Source organism: Cebus imitator, unplaced genomic scaffold (assembly GCF_001604975.1).
Source record: "Cebus imitator isolate Cc_AM_T3 unplaced genomic scaffold, Cebus_imitator-1.0 Scaffold63, whole genome shotgun sequence".
Classification (NCBI taxonomy): domain Eukaryota; kingdom Metazoa; phylum Chordata; class Mammalia; order Primates; family Cebidae; genus Cebus; species Cebus imitator.
This window is the reverse complement of record NW_016107378.1, coordinates 2422051-2439120: the sequence shown is the minus strand read 5'-3', so window position 1 is coordinate 2439120 and position 17070 is coordinate 2422051. Positions and strand designations below refer to the sequence as shown.

The 17070-nt window shown below is 33.8% G+C and overlaps 1 protein-coding gene across 16 annotated transcripts in view; it reads left to right on the top strand.

Moving 5' to 3' along the window:
* The window catches only part of CHD9 (chromodomain helicase DNA binding protein 9), a 272858-nt gene that overhangs the window by 137681 nt on the left and 118107 nt on the right, over positions 1-17070 (top strand). For 10 of the 16 annotated variants that reach the window (XR_005200569.1, XR_005200570.1, XM_017530098.2 and 7 more), the window contains exon 3: positions 7858-8189. Coding sequence is in view for 14 of the 16 variants with exons in the window: in XM_017530098.2 (XP_017385587.1) it covers positions 7858-8189 (332 nt within the window). In the remaining 2 variants the exon portion in view is untranslated. Of the gene's footprint in view, positions 1-6329; positions 6716-6792; positions 7078-7857; positions 8190-17070 lie in introns of those variants that run through there. The other 6 variants (XM_037739117.1, XM_037739118.1, XM_037739115.1 and 3 more) reach the window with 5 other exon arrangements.

Genomic DNA, 17070 nt, shown 5'->3' with positions numbered 1-17070 from the left:
CCTTAGTCTCCCAAGATTCTGAGATTAGAGGCATGAGCCACCAGGCCTGCCTTAGATTTTTGTCTTTAAAATACAACTGAAAAACCAGTTTCACACTAAAAAGATAATCGTAATTCTTTTTTTTGTTTGTTTCTGAAAAGCTGTAACCGTATTTCTTATATAATCAAATATTTGGTCAGATTTTCTATTTCTTTAGTTCTTAAGTAAATTTATTTTTGTAGTTGACTTGTTTAGGCCAATATCTAAACTTAGAAAACATATAAACCAAATGCAGTGCTCCACATGTTGCATTTTATTGAGGTCTTTTAAGTGTTTCTCTCTTTTTTTTCCGTTTTATCATTCCAATTAGTCTTAAGTCTCTTTTACTCTGTGGTTCCCCTTTTTTGTTTTGTTTCTTAACAATTTCTTTGTTGAAGAAACAGAGTCCTGTGTCCTATGGAATTTCCTACACTCTGGATTTTAGTGATTACATCCCCATTTTGCTGATTACATCTGGTTTTTGTTGATTGCATTTAACAAGTTCCTTTTTTCCCTGTGCTTCCTGTAATTAGATATACATTTTTACTTAAAAAAGAAACAAAACTTGTATGAACATCAACTATTTGCCTGAACTTTTATGTGGATGCTTAAAATAAAGCCAATCCTTAAAAAGTCTTACTGTATCAATGCAAATTAAGATTATTACACTTAAAAACAGTCACGGTCATCTAAAAGTGGAAACCTGGGTACTACTGCAAGTCACAAGAGGAAAGTAAACCTTTTAATTTGTGAAAATGACAGTTCACAGATGTGAAGAAAGTGAAGTGAAATAATTGTTCCATTTCTGTGCAAAACTCTGAAAACAAATCTAAGGGTAAATTTCAGAAAAAGACTGACATTATAATTTGCTCTTAGATCAGTTTTTTCCCTTTTCTCTTAAAACACGTCTTTATTGATACTTTAAAGAAAAATGTTGTATGCCTTAAACATCAAAAGAAGCCACCATATTAATGTTTGACACATATTACTAAAATTAACTGCAAATCTATTGTTTTTAGATAGATTTAACGTGAATATTTAAGTAAACAATTATGCTTTTATTATTATTTTTTTAGACAGTCTTACTCTGTCACCCAGTCTGGAGTGCAGAAGCGTAATCTCAGCTCTCTGCAACCTCCACCTCCTGGGTTCATTCGATTCTCCTGCCTCAGCCTCCTAAGTAGCTGGGACTACCGGTGTGTGCCACCACACCCAGCTAATTTTTTTTGTACTTTTAATAGAGATGGGGTTTCACCATGTTAGATGGTCTTGATCTCCTGACCTCATGATCCATCCGCCTCGGCCTCCCAAAGTGCTAGGATTACAGGTGTGAGCCACCACGCCTAGCCATGCTTCTTCTATTTTTAAAATAAGAAGACTAAAAACCAACACACCACCTTACAATAAACAATTTAAGAGAAGTAAAATGCCTTGTTAAATTATCTTTATAATACCAAATTACTTTAAAATGCTTACTCTCTTTTTGACTGCAGAGCTTTGAATTCCTTCCTTTCTTGGCTTCCATGAGTATCTCTTCTGATACTCATCTTACCATTCTTGCATTTTCTTCTTGTTTTCCTTTCCTCTTCATCTGCTAGCTCTTGAAACTTGGTGTTTTGGGGTATCACCACTAGTTCTCTTCTGTTATTCTACATTGTCTCTCTAGGCAGATAAATTCATTCTTGCTCAAGGCTTGCTGTTTTCTTCTGTTTTATGTCCTCTTCTGTTGAAACTTCTATCCACCTAGTCCTCCAAGCCTAAAGCCTAAGGGTCTTCCTGTCTCTTGAGAAAGGTTGGGAGAATTTTAGCTACAGGGAGGTTGTATCTCTGTTATTGAAATTCATTGTTCTGTGTTTTATTTTTACTAAGGAATTATATCTGGGACCTTATTTTTTTCATATTTAAAAAATAAGTAGAACATTTCTTTATCTAGATGTGTTGTGTGTGTAACCTCCAGCACCCCAGCCAGCTAGTAGAGGAACCTATTCTGTGTAGCTGAATGTACAGTAGCCATGTGATCATTTTCCCCTTCTCTTTTTGAAAATTTATAATTTCTACTTATGTCCCCATACAAAATTGATTAAGTAATTTTACTAATACAAGTGAAATATTGGAAATGGAGAAACTCCCCAATATGGGGGTTGGGTATATGTCTAATTACTTTACCAGAGGAGAAAGGACCTAAGCCCCCACTCAGATTTTAAAACCTCTAATTTCTTGCCCAAGTCTCTTTGCTTCTTTTCCTCACAAAGGAAAAGGTGAATAACAGGTAGTGTGAAAATTTATAATTTTATTAGCAGCATGAAGTTCATCCATAAGGGACTGACACTATCCTCTTCTACTCTGTTTTTGTTGTTGTTTTTTGTTTTTTTGTAGTGGAGACAAACACCATCCTCTTTCTGTAGTGGGGATTGACACGCTCTATTTGTGTTGTTGCTGTTTTTGTCTGGACCCTTTAAATGTATGTCATGACTTGCTATTATTTCATGACCTGTCTTTGACAAACACTCATACTATAAATCTTTTTTTTTTGTTGTATTTGTTTTTGTTTTTTTGAGACAGAGTCTCGCTCTGTTGCCAGGCACCAGGCTGGAGTACAGTGGCGTAATCTCGGCTCACTGCAATCTCCACTTCCTGGGTTCAAGCAATTCTCCTGCCTCAGCCTCCCGAGTAGCTGGGACTACAGGCGGGTGCCACCACACCCAGCTAATTTTTTTTTTTTGTATTTCTTAGTAGACACAGGGTTTCACCATGTTGGCCAGGATTGTCTCGATCTCTTGACCTCGTGATCTACCCACCTCAGCCTCCCAAAGTGCTGGGATTACAGGCGTGAGCCACCGCGCCCGGCCTATACTATAAATCTTTCAGTTTCCTCAATACTGAAATACAATATCTAGGGTCTTCCATATATTCCTCCCAGGTGCTATCAAAATAATATATCACATATCATCTGTTTTATTACAAGTTTTCTTTTTTAATGAATATTTGGATATGATACTAATATATGTACCTTTTATGTATTTTTTGTTCATATGTTTGTTTCTTTGTTTTGAGACAGAGTCTTGCTCTGTACAGTGGCATAGTACAGTGGCACAATCTCAGCTGTCTGCAACCTCTGCCTCTTGGGTTCAAGCCATTCTCCTGCCTCAGCCTCCTGAGTAACTGGGATTATAGGCAGGTGCCACCATGCCCAGCTAATTTTTTTTACTTTTAATAGAGACAGTTTCACCATATTAGCCAGGCTGATATAGAACTCCTGACCTCAAGTGATCCATCCACCTCAGCCTCCCAAAGTGCTGGGATTATAGATGTGAGCCACTGCACCAGGCCTATTATTTTAATCATACAAGCTCATGGGGAGCAAGGCCTGTGTGTTTATTTTAAATTTTTAAATACTTTGTATTTTGAAACTATCACATTTGCAGAAAAATTGCAAGCATAGTACAAAGAAATTATTTTGCTCCATTTGAATAGGGGGCAGACCTAGTAATCTGTCATCTCCAAAGACTTTGATATATATTTTTTATGGATAAGAACATTTCCTGCATAACCAGAGTGTAACAAGTAGAAAATTAATAAAGCAGGAGCTCTGGGGACTGAGAAGAGGGAAAAAATCCAAAATACAATTAAGTAGATTTGACAGAATTTGATGACTGCTTAGATGGGGGGAAAAGGGCAGAAAAATCATAACATTGTACATTTGTTTGTGTGAATTGGGAAATGACCAATGTTAAAAATATTCAGTTTCTTAACACCTCAGTTCATATTCTGTGGGAATATGGCTTTAAAATATTGTATTCTAGTAGCAGAAGAAATATTTGATCATAGATTCCCTGCTCTCTGCTATTAAGATTTATTGGTAAACAGCTGAGATTCTGAGTCAGGTAATAGAATCTATTGAAAAATTGTATAAGAGAAGTGAGTAATTTTGGAAATCCTCCTAGGTTCCGTGAATAGTGAGTGTCTCAATGAATTGATGGTAATGTAAAAGAACAGCAGGAGAATCCACATCTTACATTCCAGCTGACTTCTCTCTCTGAGGATCTAATCCCAAATTTCCAATTGCTAGAGCTCTCCATTTCAAACTCAGTATTAAAAGAATTAAACTTATTACACACACATATATGTTCTTTCTCCACTAGGTTTCCTATTTCTTTTACTTTTTCTTTTTCTTTTTTTTTTTTTTTTTTTTTTTTTTTTTTTTTTTTTTTTTTTTTTTTTTTTTTTTTTCGTCTTTTTTTTTTGAGATGGAATTTCGCTCTTGTCACCCAGGCTGGAGTGCAATGGCGCAATCTCAGCTCACCACAACCTCAGCCTCCCGTGTTCAAGAAATTTTCCTTCCTCAGCCTCCTGAGTAGTTGGGATTACAGGCATGCGCCACCATGCCCAGCCAATTTTGTATTTTTAGTAGAGACGAGGTTCCTCCATGTTGGTCTGGCTGGTCTTGAACTCCCGACCTCAGGTGATCCTCCCTCCACAGCCTGCCAAAGTGCTGGGATTACAGGTGTGAGCCACCGTACCCAGCCTTCTTTTACTTTTTCTTAGTCGAGAAACCAAGTACTGGCTCTTCCGAGCCTCAGCCATGCCCCACCTGTGTCTAGTTGATTTCTACACTTTTGAAAGGCTACTGGAAAAAAAAAATTTATCCTAGCTTATTATTGGTATCTCTGAAGTTTTAAGAATGTTACTACTTTCCTTTGTCCTCAAATTAGTCTCCATAAATCATGGTAGTTGAACCAAACATGATTAAAATATAGTGGTTAAGAGTGTGGTCTCCCTAATGAGACCCCTTGTCTTTTTTTTTCTCTCTCTGTTTTTTTAATACCCAATTCTTGCAGAGACCCCAAGTCTTTTAATCCCTGCTCCACTATTCATCTGTTTTATTATGATGTGATCTTGGGCAAGTCACTTCTCTATGCCCCAGTATCCTCATGTACAAAATGGGAATAACAGTAGTATTTATCTCACACAGTTGTTTTGAAGATTAATTGAATCAATATATAGGAAGTGTTAGGAATAGTGCCTGGCCCATAGTAAACACTACATTTTAGCTCTTCTTATCATAGTGATTTTTATAATTACTTGTTCTCTGTTTTATTCTGTCATTTTGTAATGCTACTGTCAGAGTATCTCTCTCATTGGCCAGTCCCTTATCTCCATTATCACTGTTATTACCCTATTATTAATCAGGATTAAATTAGTTATTACATGTAAAATACTTAGAATAATGCCTGGCACTTAGTAAGTAGTCAGTGTTATCTCATTATTGTTATTATTTTCACATTGATGACCTCTCAAGTCAGTCAGATCCTTTCTTTGCCCTTACTTGTCCTCTGCCTTTAATCTCTCGTGCTGTCCACGTGGGTCTTTCTAGAGCCCTGTTTAAAATAGTGTTGTTTCTCTGTTTTGAGGCCTTTGGTTCCTAAAAGGGGCAGAGGGGGGAGCCCAGTGTTGTCTTATAGTACTATCAAATGACTAGCCAGGACTAACTGAAAAAATGGCATTGATGAAAGGTAAATTTGACTTTTAAAGCAGTGAAATTTTGTTTTAGTGATTTAAGGGCATTGCTTACTAAAATAGAATCAATTTTTATAGAAAGAAAAGTTGTACTGATGTTCAAATTCAATTCAACTTGCTACTTATTTATTTTCAGCAAGGAACTAAACCTACGGTTTTACCTGAAAAAATCATCAGTTCAGTTAAAATAGAAGGTGAGGAGAAAAGGTCAGGAAGGTTTTGAGTTTTTTATGTTAGAAAAATGTATTCATCTATGTTAAGATGATGAAAAAATTTTAACATTGTTAGTAATTCTTCATAAATATCAAAATTTTAAGCCTGTTTTTACAATTCAAATGAAAATAGCTTTATTTCTCTATTTTCAAAATAACATTATTAGCTTTTTGTTAGAAAAATTATTAGAAACCTTATCTAGTATCTTAAAGAGAAGTCACTTATTATGGGTTCATTTGCATGACCTGCTCTTTAACCCTTTGCTAATCTTCAGCTATTTTCATATTTTAAATATTTTAGAGTATCTTGGAGAAAAGTATTTTTCTCCAGTAAAAATTGCTTTGGATTTTGTTTTTTTAAATATTGATAGCCACATAATGCCATTTCACCACAGTTTTAGTTCTCAGGTGATTTTTTCAAATCAGATTTTTATGTATTTTTAAAAACTTTACTGCAGGAAATGGCAGAGTGAGAGTTAATGTGTTACATGGAGGGAAGAACAGTCCATTGGGGGTTAAATTGCAGAGTCTAATGGAATAATAACTGGTAGCACCATCTGCTGGCCTACTTCCGCAGAAGGAGTCAGTATTTTTAACGACATCTCTAATATTCATGCTGATGCATTTTGATGCTTTGTGCATTCATTTCTTTCTGTGCTTTGTTGGAATCTGGCTATCTGCTTACAGCTATTGAGGAAACTCAGCTTTTTAGGAGTGTTTACAGCCTTTTTCATATCTAAATAGAATGAACAGTAGATATAAACTTGCCAAGGCAGAAATGTGTTGATAAATCAAAATGTGTATTTGTGGAGGGTTGTGCATCTCTTGGTTGCAGCTTGCTAAATAGGCCATTTAGGAATCTTCTTTCAATGCTTTTTTCTTGAGCACTGCCTGGGGTGGTGAAAAAGCAGAGGGCAAGCCTTTGTCTGACGCCAAAAATGTCTTCAGTGAAGAGGCCAAGAGGAAGGGTAAGTGAAAGCCTGAATGAGTGGGAGGAGGAGGGGTTCTTTGGGCTAAAAGGCTAATGGGATTGAATAACCTTCCTTATTACTGGCTGCTGCTACGGGAGTCGTACTGCATCGCCATCTTGAGCTTGTTGCTGTTTTCTCGAGTCTTGGTTATTTGTTATAGCCTGTAGGCCTTAAGGTGGCATTTTAGTGAGCAATTCTAAACCCTCCTTCCTTTCCCAGTGCTGCAGCACTGCTATGAAACCTTTGATGAGGCAGGTATAGAAAAAATATCCAGTGAAGCACACTGGAATCAGCATGAAAATGTGTTTGGAAATTCCTGATGGTTTTTTCCTTTGCTATAGTCAGAGGCATGTTTACGGGTAAGAACATAACAAAACTGTGATCTAAGTATATGTGGATGAATGTGTGTTTGAAGAGGAAATTCTTTTTAAAATGCTCTTGATCTGCTTCCTGTGATATTGCTAAAATATTAATAATTTTAATGTAAAACTATAAAACTTGTTTCATTACCGAATTGCTTGAGCAAAATAATTATGATATAGAAAAAGAAAAAAAAGATCACATTTAACTCTTTTCATGGGAAAACTAAAACTTTCTCTAATTTTAAGTATGAGAATGTCTGTTTACTAACTAGCTATGTTGCTGCATTTAAATATTAAGTGATTTCAGGTTCTAGTCTTAAAGCAGAGGCTTTATTTTTCTAAAAATCATAATAAACTGTAAGGAGTAATTCTAAATTAAAACTATTTAAAATGTATTAATAATGTTCAGAATTTGGGAGGGAAGAGGAAAGAAAAGACTTTTATTCCAAATGCACAGAGTATTTATGGGATAAAATTTGAATCAACTATCTTTACAGGACAAAACTTGAATCGACTAACCAAGAATGCCATGAAAATATCAATGAATCTATAGTATCCTTCTTTAACCTTCATTTTTAAAAGTAGCAATTGAGCTGTTTATATCTGTACTAATTTCTAGATAAGCAAAATGTTTTAATTTAAATTTGTTGGTAGCACTCACATATTTGCTCATGTAATTTTACCTCTGTAAGCTTAATTTAAGATTTTAAGATATTTGTGACAATTGTTTCAGATGTACTTTGGTATATTCTATAAAAAATATTTTTATTTCTCCAGCCTCCATCTTCCAAGAAGAGTGATGGTTCTGGGACATATACTAAGTTGCAGAATACCCAGGTGAGGGTCATGTCTGAGAAGAAGCAGAGAAAAAAGGTGGAATCAGAAAGCAAGCAAGAAAAGGCTAATCGTATAATATCAGAGGCCATAGCAAAAGCAAAGGAGCGTGGGGAACGCAATATTCCACGAGTAATGAGCCCTGAAAACTTTCCTAGTGCTTCAGTTGAAGGAAAAGAGGAAAAGAAAGGTAGAAGGATGAAATCCAAGCCAAAGGACAAAGACAGCAAAAAAACAAAAACTTGTTCTAAGTTAAAAGAGAAGACAAAAATTGGGTAAGTTGGTTAAGAATTAAATTTAATTCATTTCAATGTTGTGTTTAAGTTCAACCTGCCTAACCATCTACTTTTGATTTGAGTATATTTACTCCCATATTTAAGTTTTAAATTGCTGGCGACCATGCGTGCTTTATTTCCTTGTTGAATGAATTAGATAATATTCCAGGATCTCCCAATATTTTTGGTTGTATGAATGCAGCTTTTTGTATGTTAATATTATTAAAAGCGATTTAAAGTAGTAAAATATTTCAGTATATTAATCAGGAAAAGGATAAAAACAAGCAAAATGAAATCCATATTGTTGTGCCAGTTTCATATTAACTTTCTTTACAGAGCATGCATTGAAATTCTTTTTAAGATTTTTTATCTCTTAGTTGTACTTGTGCCTCACTGAGCACCTCACAGTTTGGAAAGATGAAATGTAATATTTTCTTATAAAACCACAACTTTGGACTGAAGGAAATGGCAAAAAAAAAAAAAAAAAAAAAAAAAAAAAAAAAAAAAAAAAAAAAAAAAAAAAAGCAAGAACTAATACCATGTAAATCAACAATAAGTAGCTGCTAACTCTTACTAATTTACTTCCATGCAGTCTGATTTACTTTATGTTAAAGAGGTCAAGTGAGGATTAATGCTCCAAGAGAATTATAAGGACAAAGAATTACTCTAGGAGGATACATTAATCCTATGTATTTTTTGCTACTTACCTAAAACATTTTCAAAAAGTAAAATACAGTAAATGTTATAATTTGCTTTATAGGTATATTTGCTTAGCAAGCAAGGGTGAACATAACTAAGACAACAGAGTTTAGAATTGTTTTTGCAGGACTGGTTATTTTTGAGGACTTTATGTGGAATTTTACATAAGGTGCTTAATCTGACTTTTCTCTTTTTCACAAGTCCACAACAAAGAATGTCCTTATTAAGAAAATCTTCATTTGCTCAGAAATTGTTGATATGTTATACAGATATTTAGAACTAATACAATTGTATAAATCAAATGAATTCTTAGCATTTTAAATGCAAACACCAGATTATTTTGTTCGGTCCTGATGCCATTCAGGCCCAAACTATTAAATAATATGGGATCTCTTGTTAAATAGATAGTCATAATATTGATTTTGCATTTTTTTGCAGACAGCTGAAATGAAATTTTAAAGTTTTCTATTCCTTTTTTTTTTTTAGAGGTTTTAAGTATGAAAGTAACTTATTTTTCAAAAACTCTGCCCAGTTTTAATTCAGGAAATCCCATATTTTGTTTTTTGCTGCACCAAAAGTTACTATAATTAAGGTTTCCAGTTTGAACTTGTTCAGAGATCAAGATAGAGTAGAATATTATTTGGAAGAGTAACTTTTTGAAAAACAATGCGTAAAACAAAATTGGTTGATAAACTTCAAAAGTTATACTAACTGCTATTTGCTTCAAACTTGGGAGGGAACAGCTAAAGGCAAAAGATACCAGAAGTAAATCTGGTTTAAGAAAAAAATTGTATATAAGAGAAAACTAGAAATAATTAAATTAGAGAGAAACACCGATTTTTAGAAAAGTGAATTGATGTGTTAAGGGAAATAGTAACACTGAAGTAGAGTACTGACTTATTTTGTGATATGTGTATTTTTGTTAAGAGTAGGTAAATTATTAACAATTAATATTGTATAACATTAATCAATTATTTTTTCTAGAGGTAGCAAGCTCTAGAAAACAAAATAAGAATTGTACTAGAAATGATATTTTTTCTGTTTTGGCTAAATATGTCGTAAAATATTGAGTAGTTGCTAGAAAAGGAAAATTGATGAAAATATAGGTCTTTTTGATAGAAGAATTCATAAGTTGAACGCAGATAAGTAGAACTGAAGTTTGTTTTTTAATTAAGCTGTTTGAGTAAAACAGTAGTATCTGATTTATATTAGTCAAAGAGAAAAATTATTATCATGTTGGAGGAAAAGGCATAGTTGGAATAAATGAAATTCATACACAATGCAGAATTCTGGTATTAGCCAATTGAAGTACTTCATTACTGTGCCTTCCAATAAGCCACTATACTTTGTAATTTTTGAATTTTGTGATTTAATTTTTGGATGAAGAATCATTTAAATAATGTTCAGTTGCATCATTTCAACTAGAACCATTTTATGATATATTAAACATTTCACTTAAAATTATTTTTCTATTAATTTTAGAAAAATTGGGCTGCTGCTAATATCAAATTATTGATATGAATTTGTTTGGATAGCAGTACAACTTAACCAACAGCAATGTAAAATATAAATTTAAAAAGTAACTAAATTTGTAAACAGTAATTTATAGTTGATGTCATTTATTTAACCCATATATGTGATTTGATATAATCTAGGAAAACTAATTTGAAGAAAAGCAATACTGCCCTGTTTGCTAATGTGCTTGAAACCTTTTGTCACTTTTGTAGATTAACTTTTTTTTTTCCAATGCAAAGAATAGAATGTCCTTTTCAGAGCACTTTCTTAGAGTCTCATTTAATTTTTACAATCTGTGAGTTAGATTGGGTATACAGTGTGATAATGGGGTTAAATTATTTGGCTCTGGAGCCAGTTGCATTTGTTCAGATCCCAGTTGTATCACTTTCAAGCTGGGTAACCCTGTACAAATAGCTAACCGCCTCACACTTTAGGTTTCTCCTCTGTAAAATGGGGATAGGATAGTACTCGCCTCATAGTATTATTTTGAGGACTAAATGAGGTAATAACATATAAAACAGTACCTGGAATATGTTTAGTGCTCAGTAAATGTTAGTCATTGTTTTCTGAAAACATAAATAACCTAGTTATTTAAGGAAAAGGCCAAGGCCAGGAGCCACACCCTTTCCTTCAAGCCCACATTCATTCAGCCACCTCAGTTCTCTTTCTATTAAGGCTCTGTTCCTAAATATGATCAGCTTAAAAATTAAGCAGAAAAAAACAGTTGCTACTTGTTAAGAGGGAATAATAGGTTAACTTATTAATGGCTATTTTGACATGACCATGCTTCTGTTGAACAGGCTAGCCAAAGTAGCATTTAGGATAGATAAATTTAATTTGAAATGTGCCTGGAGTTTGAGGGAGTTGCTCGTGGTTATGTGGAAGGGTATGAGTTGAAATGGAAATGCAAGTGGAAAATGAAGGGTGAGATAGGCCTGGAAAACTTTTATCTGCTTTGGTGTTTTTTATGATCTTGGCAGTCAGGTTCTGAAAGCTGCCTTATGTACAAAATAGTATTCCTTCAATAATAGTAGGTACATAATAGATGCTCCATGAATGGAATGGGATGAATTTTATGGAATCGATGGATGGATGGATGGTTAAATTTTAAATTATACCAAAGGGTTGAACTTGTTAAATTGAAAACAGAAATGGAAGCTAATCCATTCATAAAACCACAGGGATATAACTAGTAGTTTAGTAATAGTAGAGAGTTAGGATGAATTTTACTAATTTATTTTAGAAGCTAAGCTATCCAGTAGAATTTTCTTATGGCCCTGTTTGGTTTTAGATTATGGAATGGGATTTCACATGATTTGATAGGAGTATTTTTAAATCTATGATTTATTACTTTGACATTTAAATTATGTTTCTGTGTTGTCTGTTGGAATTTACTTGTGTTATAGATTATCTGGCTGACATAAGTAGAAAGCTTTTGGTTACTTAAAAATTTCCTCATAGCCCTATAAATTCAATCAGTTATTATCCTTTATGATTAAACTCTTTTCCTTTTTGTGTTAACCATAATTATCCTTTGTATGTGTTACAGGAATAGTCGTTGTCGGGTACTACAGTAGCTTTTAGTTAAAACAGAACATGTCTAAATTTGGGGATGTTTATCAAACTCTAGTAGAAAAAGTATAAGTCATGTTATGAAGAAAAACAATAAAACATTAATTTAGATCCCAAAATGATATTGTGCCTGTGTTTGCTGTAGTCTTGAACCTCTAAGAAGGAAGTAGGAAAATAACATTTATTAATTACATGCTATCATATATATACATATATGTATAGGTGTGTGTTTTTAACAAAACTAGCATGTATGTCCACATGTATGTTTTTAGAGAGACATTCTCATCTATATAATAAAATCTAAAGGAAAAATAAGATGAACAAAATCTGAGCGAAAAATAAGATACATCATTAGAAATTGTCACTTCATAGGTCTTGTTAATAAAGTGACGTGTGAGGCCCTGCTTGCAAAGTTCTCAAAACAGTAGGAATTTTGAAATAATATATGCTTGAATTAAATATAAATATGTTAATTGTTTATTGGTATATGATTAATGAAAGAGTGGTTGTCAAAATGCATGGTATACATTTATTATGAATTTTTGATTGTTAGACATACCATTCATTAGTAGTCTTCATGTAAGTTCTAGGTTTTTTAAAGCCAAGCAGATAAAATGTTTTACTGATTTTACTGCTTGCATGTAGATAACAAAACTTAGTAAAAATCTGAAACATCTTCATCCTCAGAAACACTTGATATGTATGTAACTTATTGTAACTAATTTCAAATAAGATTAACAGTTCTAGGCCGGGTACAGTGGCTCGTGCCTGTAATCCCAGCGCTTTGGGAGGCCAAGGCAGGCGGATCACCTGAGAGGTCGGGAATTCGAGACCAGCCTGACCAATATGGAGAAACCCCATGTCTACTAAAAATACAAAATTAGCTGGGAATGGTGGTGCATGCCTGTAATCCTAGCTATTCAGGGAGGCTGAAGCAGGAGAATCACTTGAACCTGAAAGGCAGAGGTTGTGGGGAGCCAAGATAGAGCCATTGCACTCCAGCCTGGGCAACAGGAGTGAAACTCTGTCTCAAAAAAAAAAAAAAAAAAAAAAAATCAAAAACAATTAACAGTTCTGTTTTTAAGAATGGTACCATTATATGAACCATGCTAGTAAGATTTGTCATTGGCAAATAGATGTACCATATTTTATTGAGTCTAAGGTGTCATTGATTATAACACAGACACATCATTAATTTTATGTGTCAGTAGAAGACAAAAAAATATTGCCAGTTAACACTATGGCATGTCATTGATTATTAAAATGATTCCCAATTGCAGAGATGTTAATAAGTAAAAAACAATACATATCTTTTAAGAATTCAACTGTACTAATAAATGTATTGACTGATTAATACTTAGCTAATAACTTGGATTCTTAGTTCTTTTTTACATGAAATACCTCAGTAAATTCAGCCTTTCTGAAAAAAAAAAAAAAAAAAAAAAGATGTCCAACTTTAAACATGAAGTAATAATCCAAGTTCCCAAAAGCTTATATAATACAACGTAACTTTCACATATTTAAGGATTAGAGTTTTAACTCCCTTTTTAAAACTAGCTTGTTTTTCCAAGGTGAATTTAAGCTGGGGTCTTGAGTTGAACTTTATATGGGCATCATTTCACTAAGTTAAAGATGTGTGTGTATGTTTTTTAAGTTTGTATTTGAGGACTTAAAAATAGCCTCAGTACCTTTCACTGGACTTGCAAAGAAAAAATAATGTGACATTGTATTTTTGCTTGTTTTCTTCTCTTATGATGAATTGGGTGTATTAATTACAACAAATTGACTAATTGGGTAAGATTCATTGTTTGTTCAATTATTGCAATGAGAGAATCAACAGGGGGCAATTACAGATTGATGCAGTGTAGAATGCAGCTTGTTGCACAGCAAGTACTACTAATACGTGGGCAGGATTGAAATAAGTGTATAAATTATATCTGAAAATCAAATACAGACACATCAAGTATAAACTTTGTGGTTTTCTACTGCCTATACTTACCAAATGAATTAACATTTCAAATTCATACTTTAGTTTGAAATTTCCCTTTGCTGTCAGAAACAACCCATGTTTTGATATTTAGGTTTTTTCCTTGCCTGAGTACCTGTTGCCAGATTTTGCTAACATTGATAACAGATCCTTTAATGTTTTTATGAACAAAATTTGCATAAAGCTTTTTATTAGTAGTATATTCTGTATCATTTTGTTGCTTTTCTTTGGGGATATTTCTCCTTAGCATAGCAAACTATCAGTTTATTTGAAGCATATCTTTATAATGAAATTGTATTTTAGTATATAATATAGTAAACTCTTTGTAATCCATGATGGAAGAATGGAATGCTCTATAGCAAAAAAGTGCTTAACTGATTTTATTTTTTTTAACTTCTGAAACATCTGATTTCCTTCAGATAATATTTATGGCTATTTGTTGTTGTTGTATAGATAATAGAGATTTCTGGTTTTATGAGAGTCAGGTAAATTTTAATCTTTAAAATTTACTAAAAAATAATGTGGTTCGTATTTATCTTTAGTCATTATGTTTACTGATATTAAATATCTGTTGATTGGTTGAAGTGTTTGTGTCATTTTAAAATCAATAAGATGTGTTGGAAATCATAATCTAGGAATAAAGGGATCATGTTTTGGAGCTGAACACTGCCTGTCTGTGTGGTAAGACCAATACCTACCTGCCTTGCCTATCTCAGAGTTTTTCTCAGAATCAACTGAGGTACTGTAGGCAAAGGCACTTTAAAATTCATAGAACACTTTATAAAGTATAGAATACTTTCAAAGGTATTCTATAAATATAAAATAGAATACCTGTATTGTATTATCCTGAATATTTGTTCCTGGAGTTTTCTATACTAATTTTACTCTTGGAGCCAGTGGTTCCCAAACCTGGTAGAGCACCAGAACTCTTGTGGAATATTTTTAAATTCATATTGGAGTCCTAGTTTCTAGATCAGAATCCTGGGTTTGGGACCCACAAATCTGGTTAGGTTATTTTTTTCTTTTTATTTTGAAGTAATGTCAGAAGTACAAAAATAGGTCAGAGTTCCCTTAGGCTCTTCACTCACCTTCCTCAAATGTTAACATCTTATGAACCATGGCACCATTATCAAAACCAGGAAATAAACATTTTAATAATTCTATTAACTTAACTGCAGACCTCATGCAAGTTTTGTCAGTTCCCTTTTGTTGGCCAGGATCCAATTCAGGATCCCACATTTCATTTTGTTGTCATATCTCCTTAGTCTCCTTCTGTTTAGGATAACGCCTCAGACTTTTTTCTTTTATGATGTTTTCATTTTTGTAACATACTGGCCAGTTATTTTGTAGAATGTATGTCAGTTTGAGTTTGTTTGACATTTTTTCATAAAGAATCTGTATTTTATTTTATTTCTGAGACAGAGTCTTGCCGTGTCACCCAGACTGGAATGCAGTGGCACAATCTCAGTTTACAGCAACCTCGCCTCCCAGCTTCAAGCAATTCTCCAGCCTCAGCCTCCCAAGTAGCTGGGATCACAGGCATGTGCCAACATGCCTGGCTAATTTTTGTATTTTTAATAGAGGTGGAGTTTTGCCAGGTTGGCTAGGCTGATCTTGAACTCCTGACCTCACGTGATCCTTTCTTCTCGGCCTCCCAAAATGTTGGAATTACAGGTGTGAGCCACCATGCCTGGCCAGAATCTGTATTTTAAATAGCTTTCATGAAGCCTTCCTTAAACATGTAGGTACTACTGATCTGATACCAACCTGATTAATTGTGCCTCTTTGTAATATTACCTAGATACCATTTTAGAACCTATACTAAATTGATAAGATATATAGTTTTCAAGTTTCAATGTAAATAACCCTATTTTTAATATCTCTCTTTCTCTCTAGATAAATAGATACATCATTTTATTATTTTTTTTTTTCCGAGACGGCATCTTGCTCTGTTGCCCAGGCTGGAGTGCAAGTGGCATGATCTCGGCTTACTGCAACGTTGGCCTCCTGGGTTCAAGTGATTCTCCTGCCTCAGCCTCCTGAGTAGCTGGGGTTACAGGCGCACTCCACCCCGCCCGGCTAATCTTGTATTTTTAGTAGAGATGGGGTTTCACCATGTTGGTCAGGCTGATCTTGAACTCCTGACTTCATGATTCCCCCGGCCTCCCAAAGTGCTGGGATTACAGGCATGAGCCATGGTGCCTGGCCTCATTTTATTTTAAAAAAATGTGTAATATTTTAGAAATAGGATTTCACTTCATTGCCCAGTCAGGCCTCAGACTCCTAGGCTCAAGTCATCCACCCACCTCAGTCTACCAAGTAGCTAGTACTACAGGTACTCACCACTATGTCTGACTTATACTCCTTCCTCCTTCCTCCTTTCCTTCCTTCCTTCTCTCCCTTCCTTCCTCCCTCCTTCCTTCCCTCCTTCCTTCCTTCTTTCCTTCCTTCCTTCCTTCCTCCTTCAGAATAATTGTTTTTTTAAAAATCTAATTTTAAAATGCCACTAGAATTATATCAGTCAAAATGATTTCAGAATTGACTTTTTTCCTATCATGGAAATGTACCCTTTTTATATCAAAAAGGCATGTGTAACATTTTGGACTTAGAAGGTTTAGTAGGAAAATACTGTATATCTGAAATATCTCTTAAAAGTTAGAATCTGAAAAAGACTTGCATGGGTTGTTAAAAATGACTAATGAGTTTGTGAAATAAGATGCCATTCCAGACATGTAGAACAATGTTGGAAGAATAATACAGAATATGTGGAAAATAAAGTGAAAGTTGCTTTTTTTGTTTTTAAGTAAAATTTTCAAATAATTAGTGTAACAAAAGGCTTATCTAAGGTGTGACAGGAAATGTTTTTATCTAACTTATCCCTACCACTCCAAATGCCAAGTGTTTAAGATTTACTTAGTAGTTAGTATTTATTTATTAGTATTTATTTTCTAGAGATTTAGGTAAAATTTATCTCTAAAGATAATGTTTAAGCACATTAGTCCTTTGTCCATAGAGAATCTTCATTAAATCCCCTTATGCCACTGTAAAGGAATAGCAGAACCAGTTCATAGTCATTTATAAATTTTTTTTTTTTTTTTTTTTTTTTTT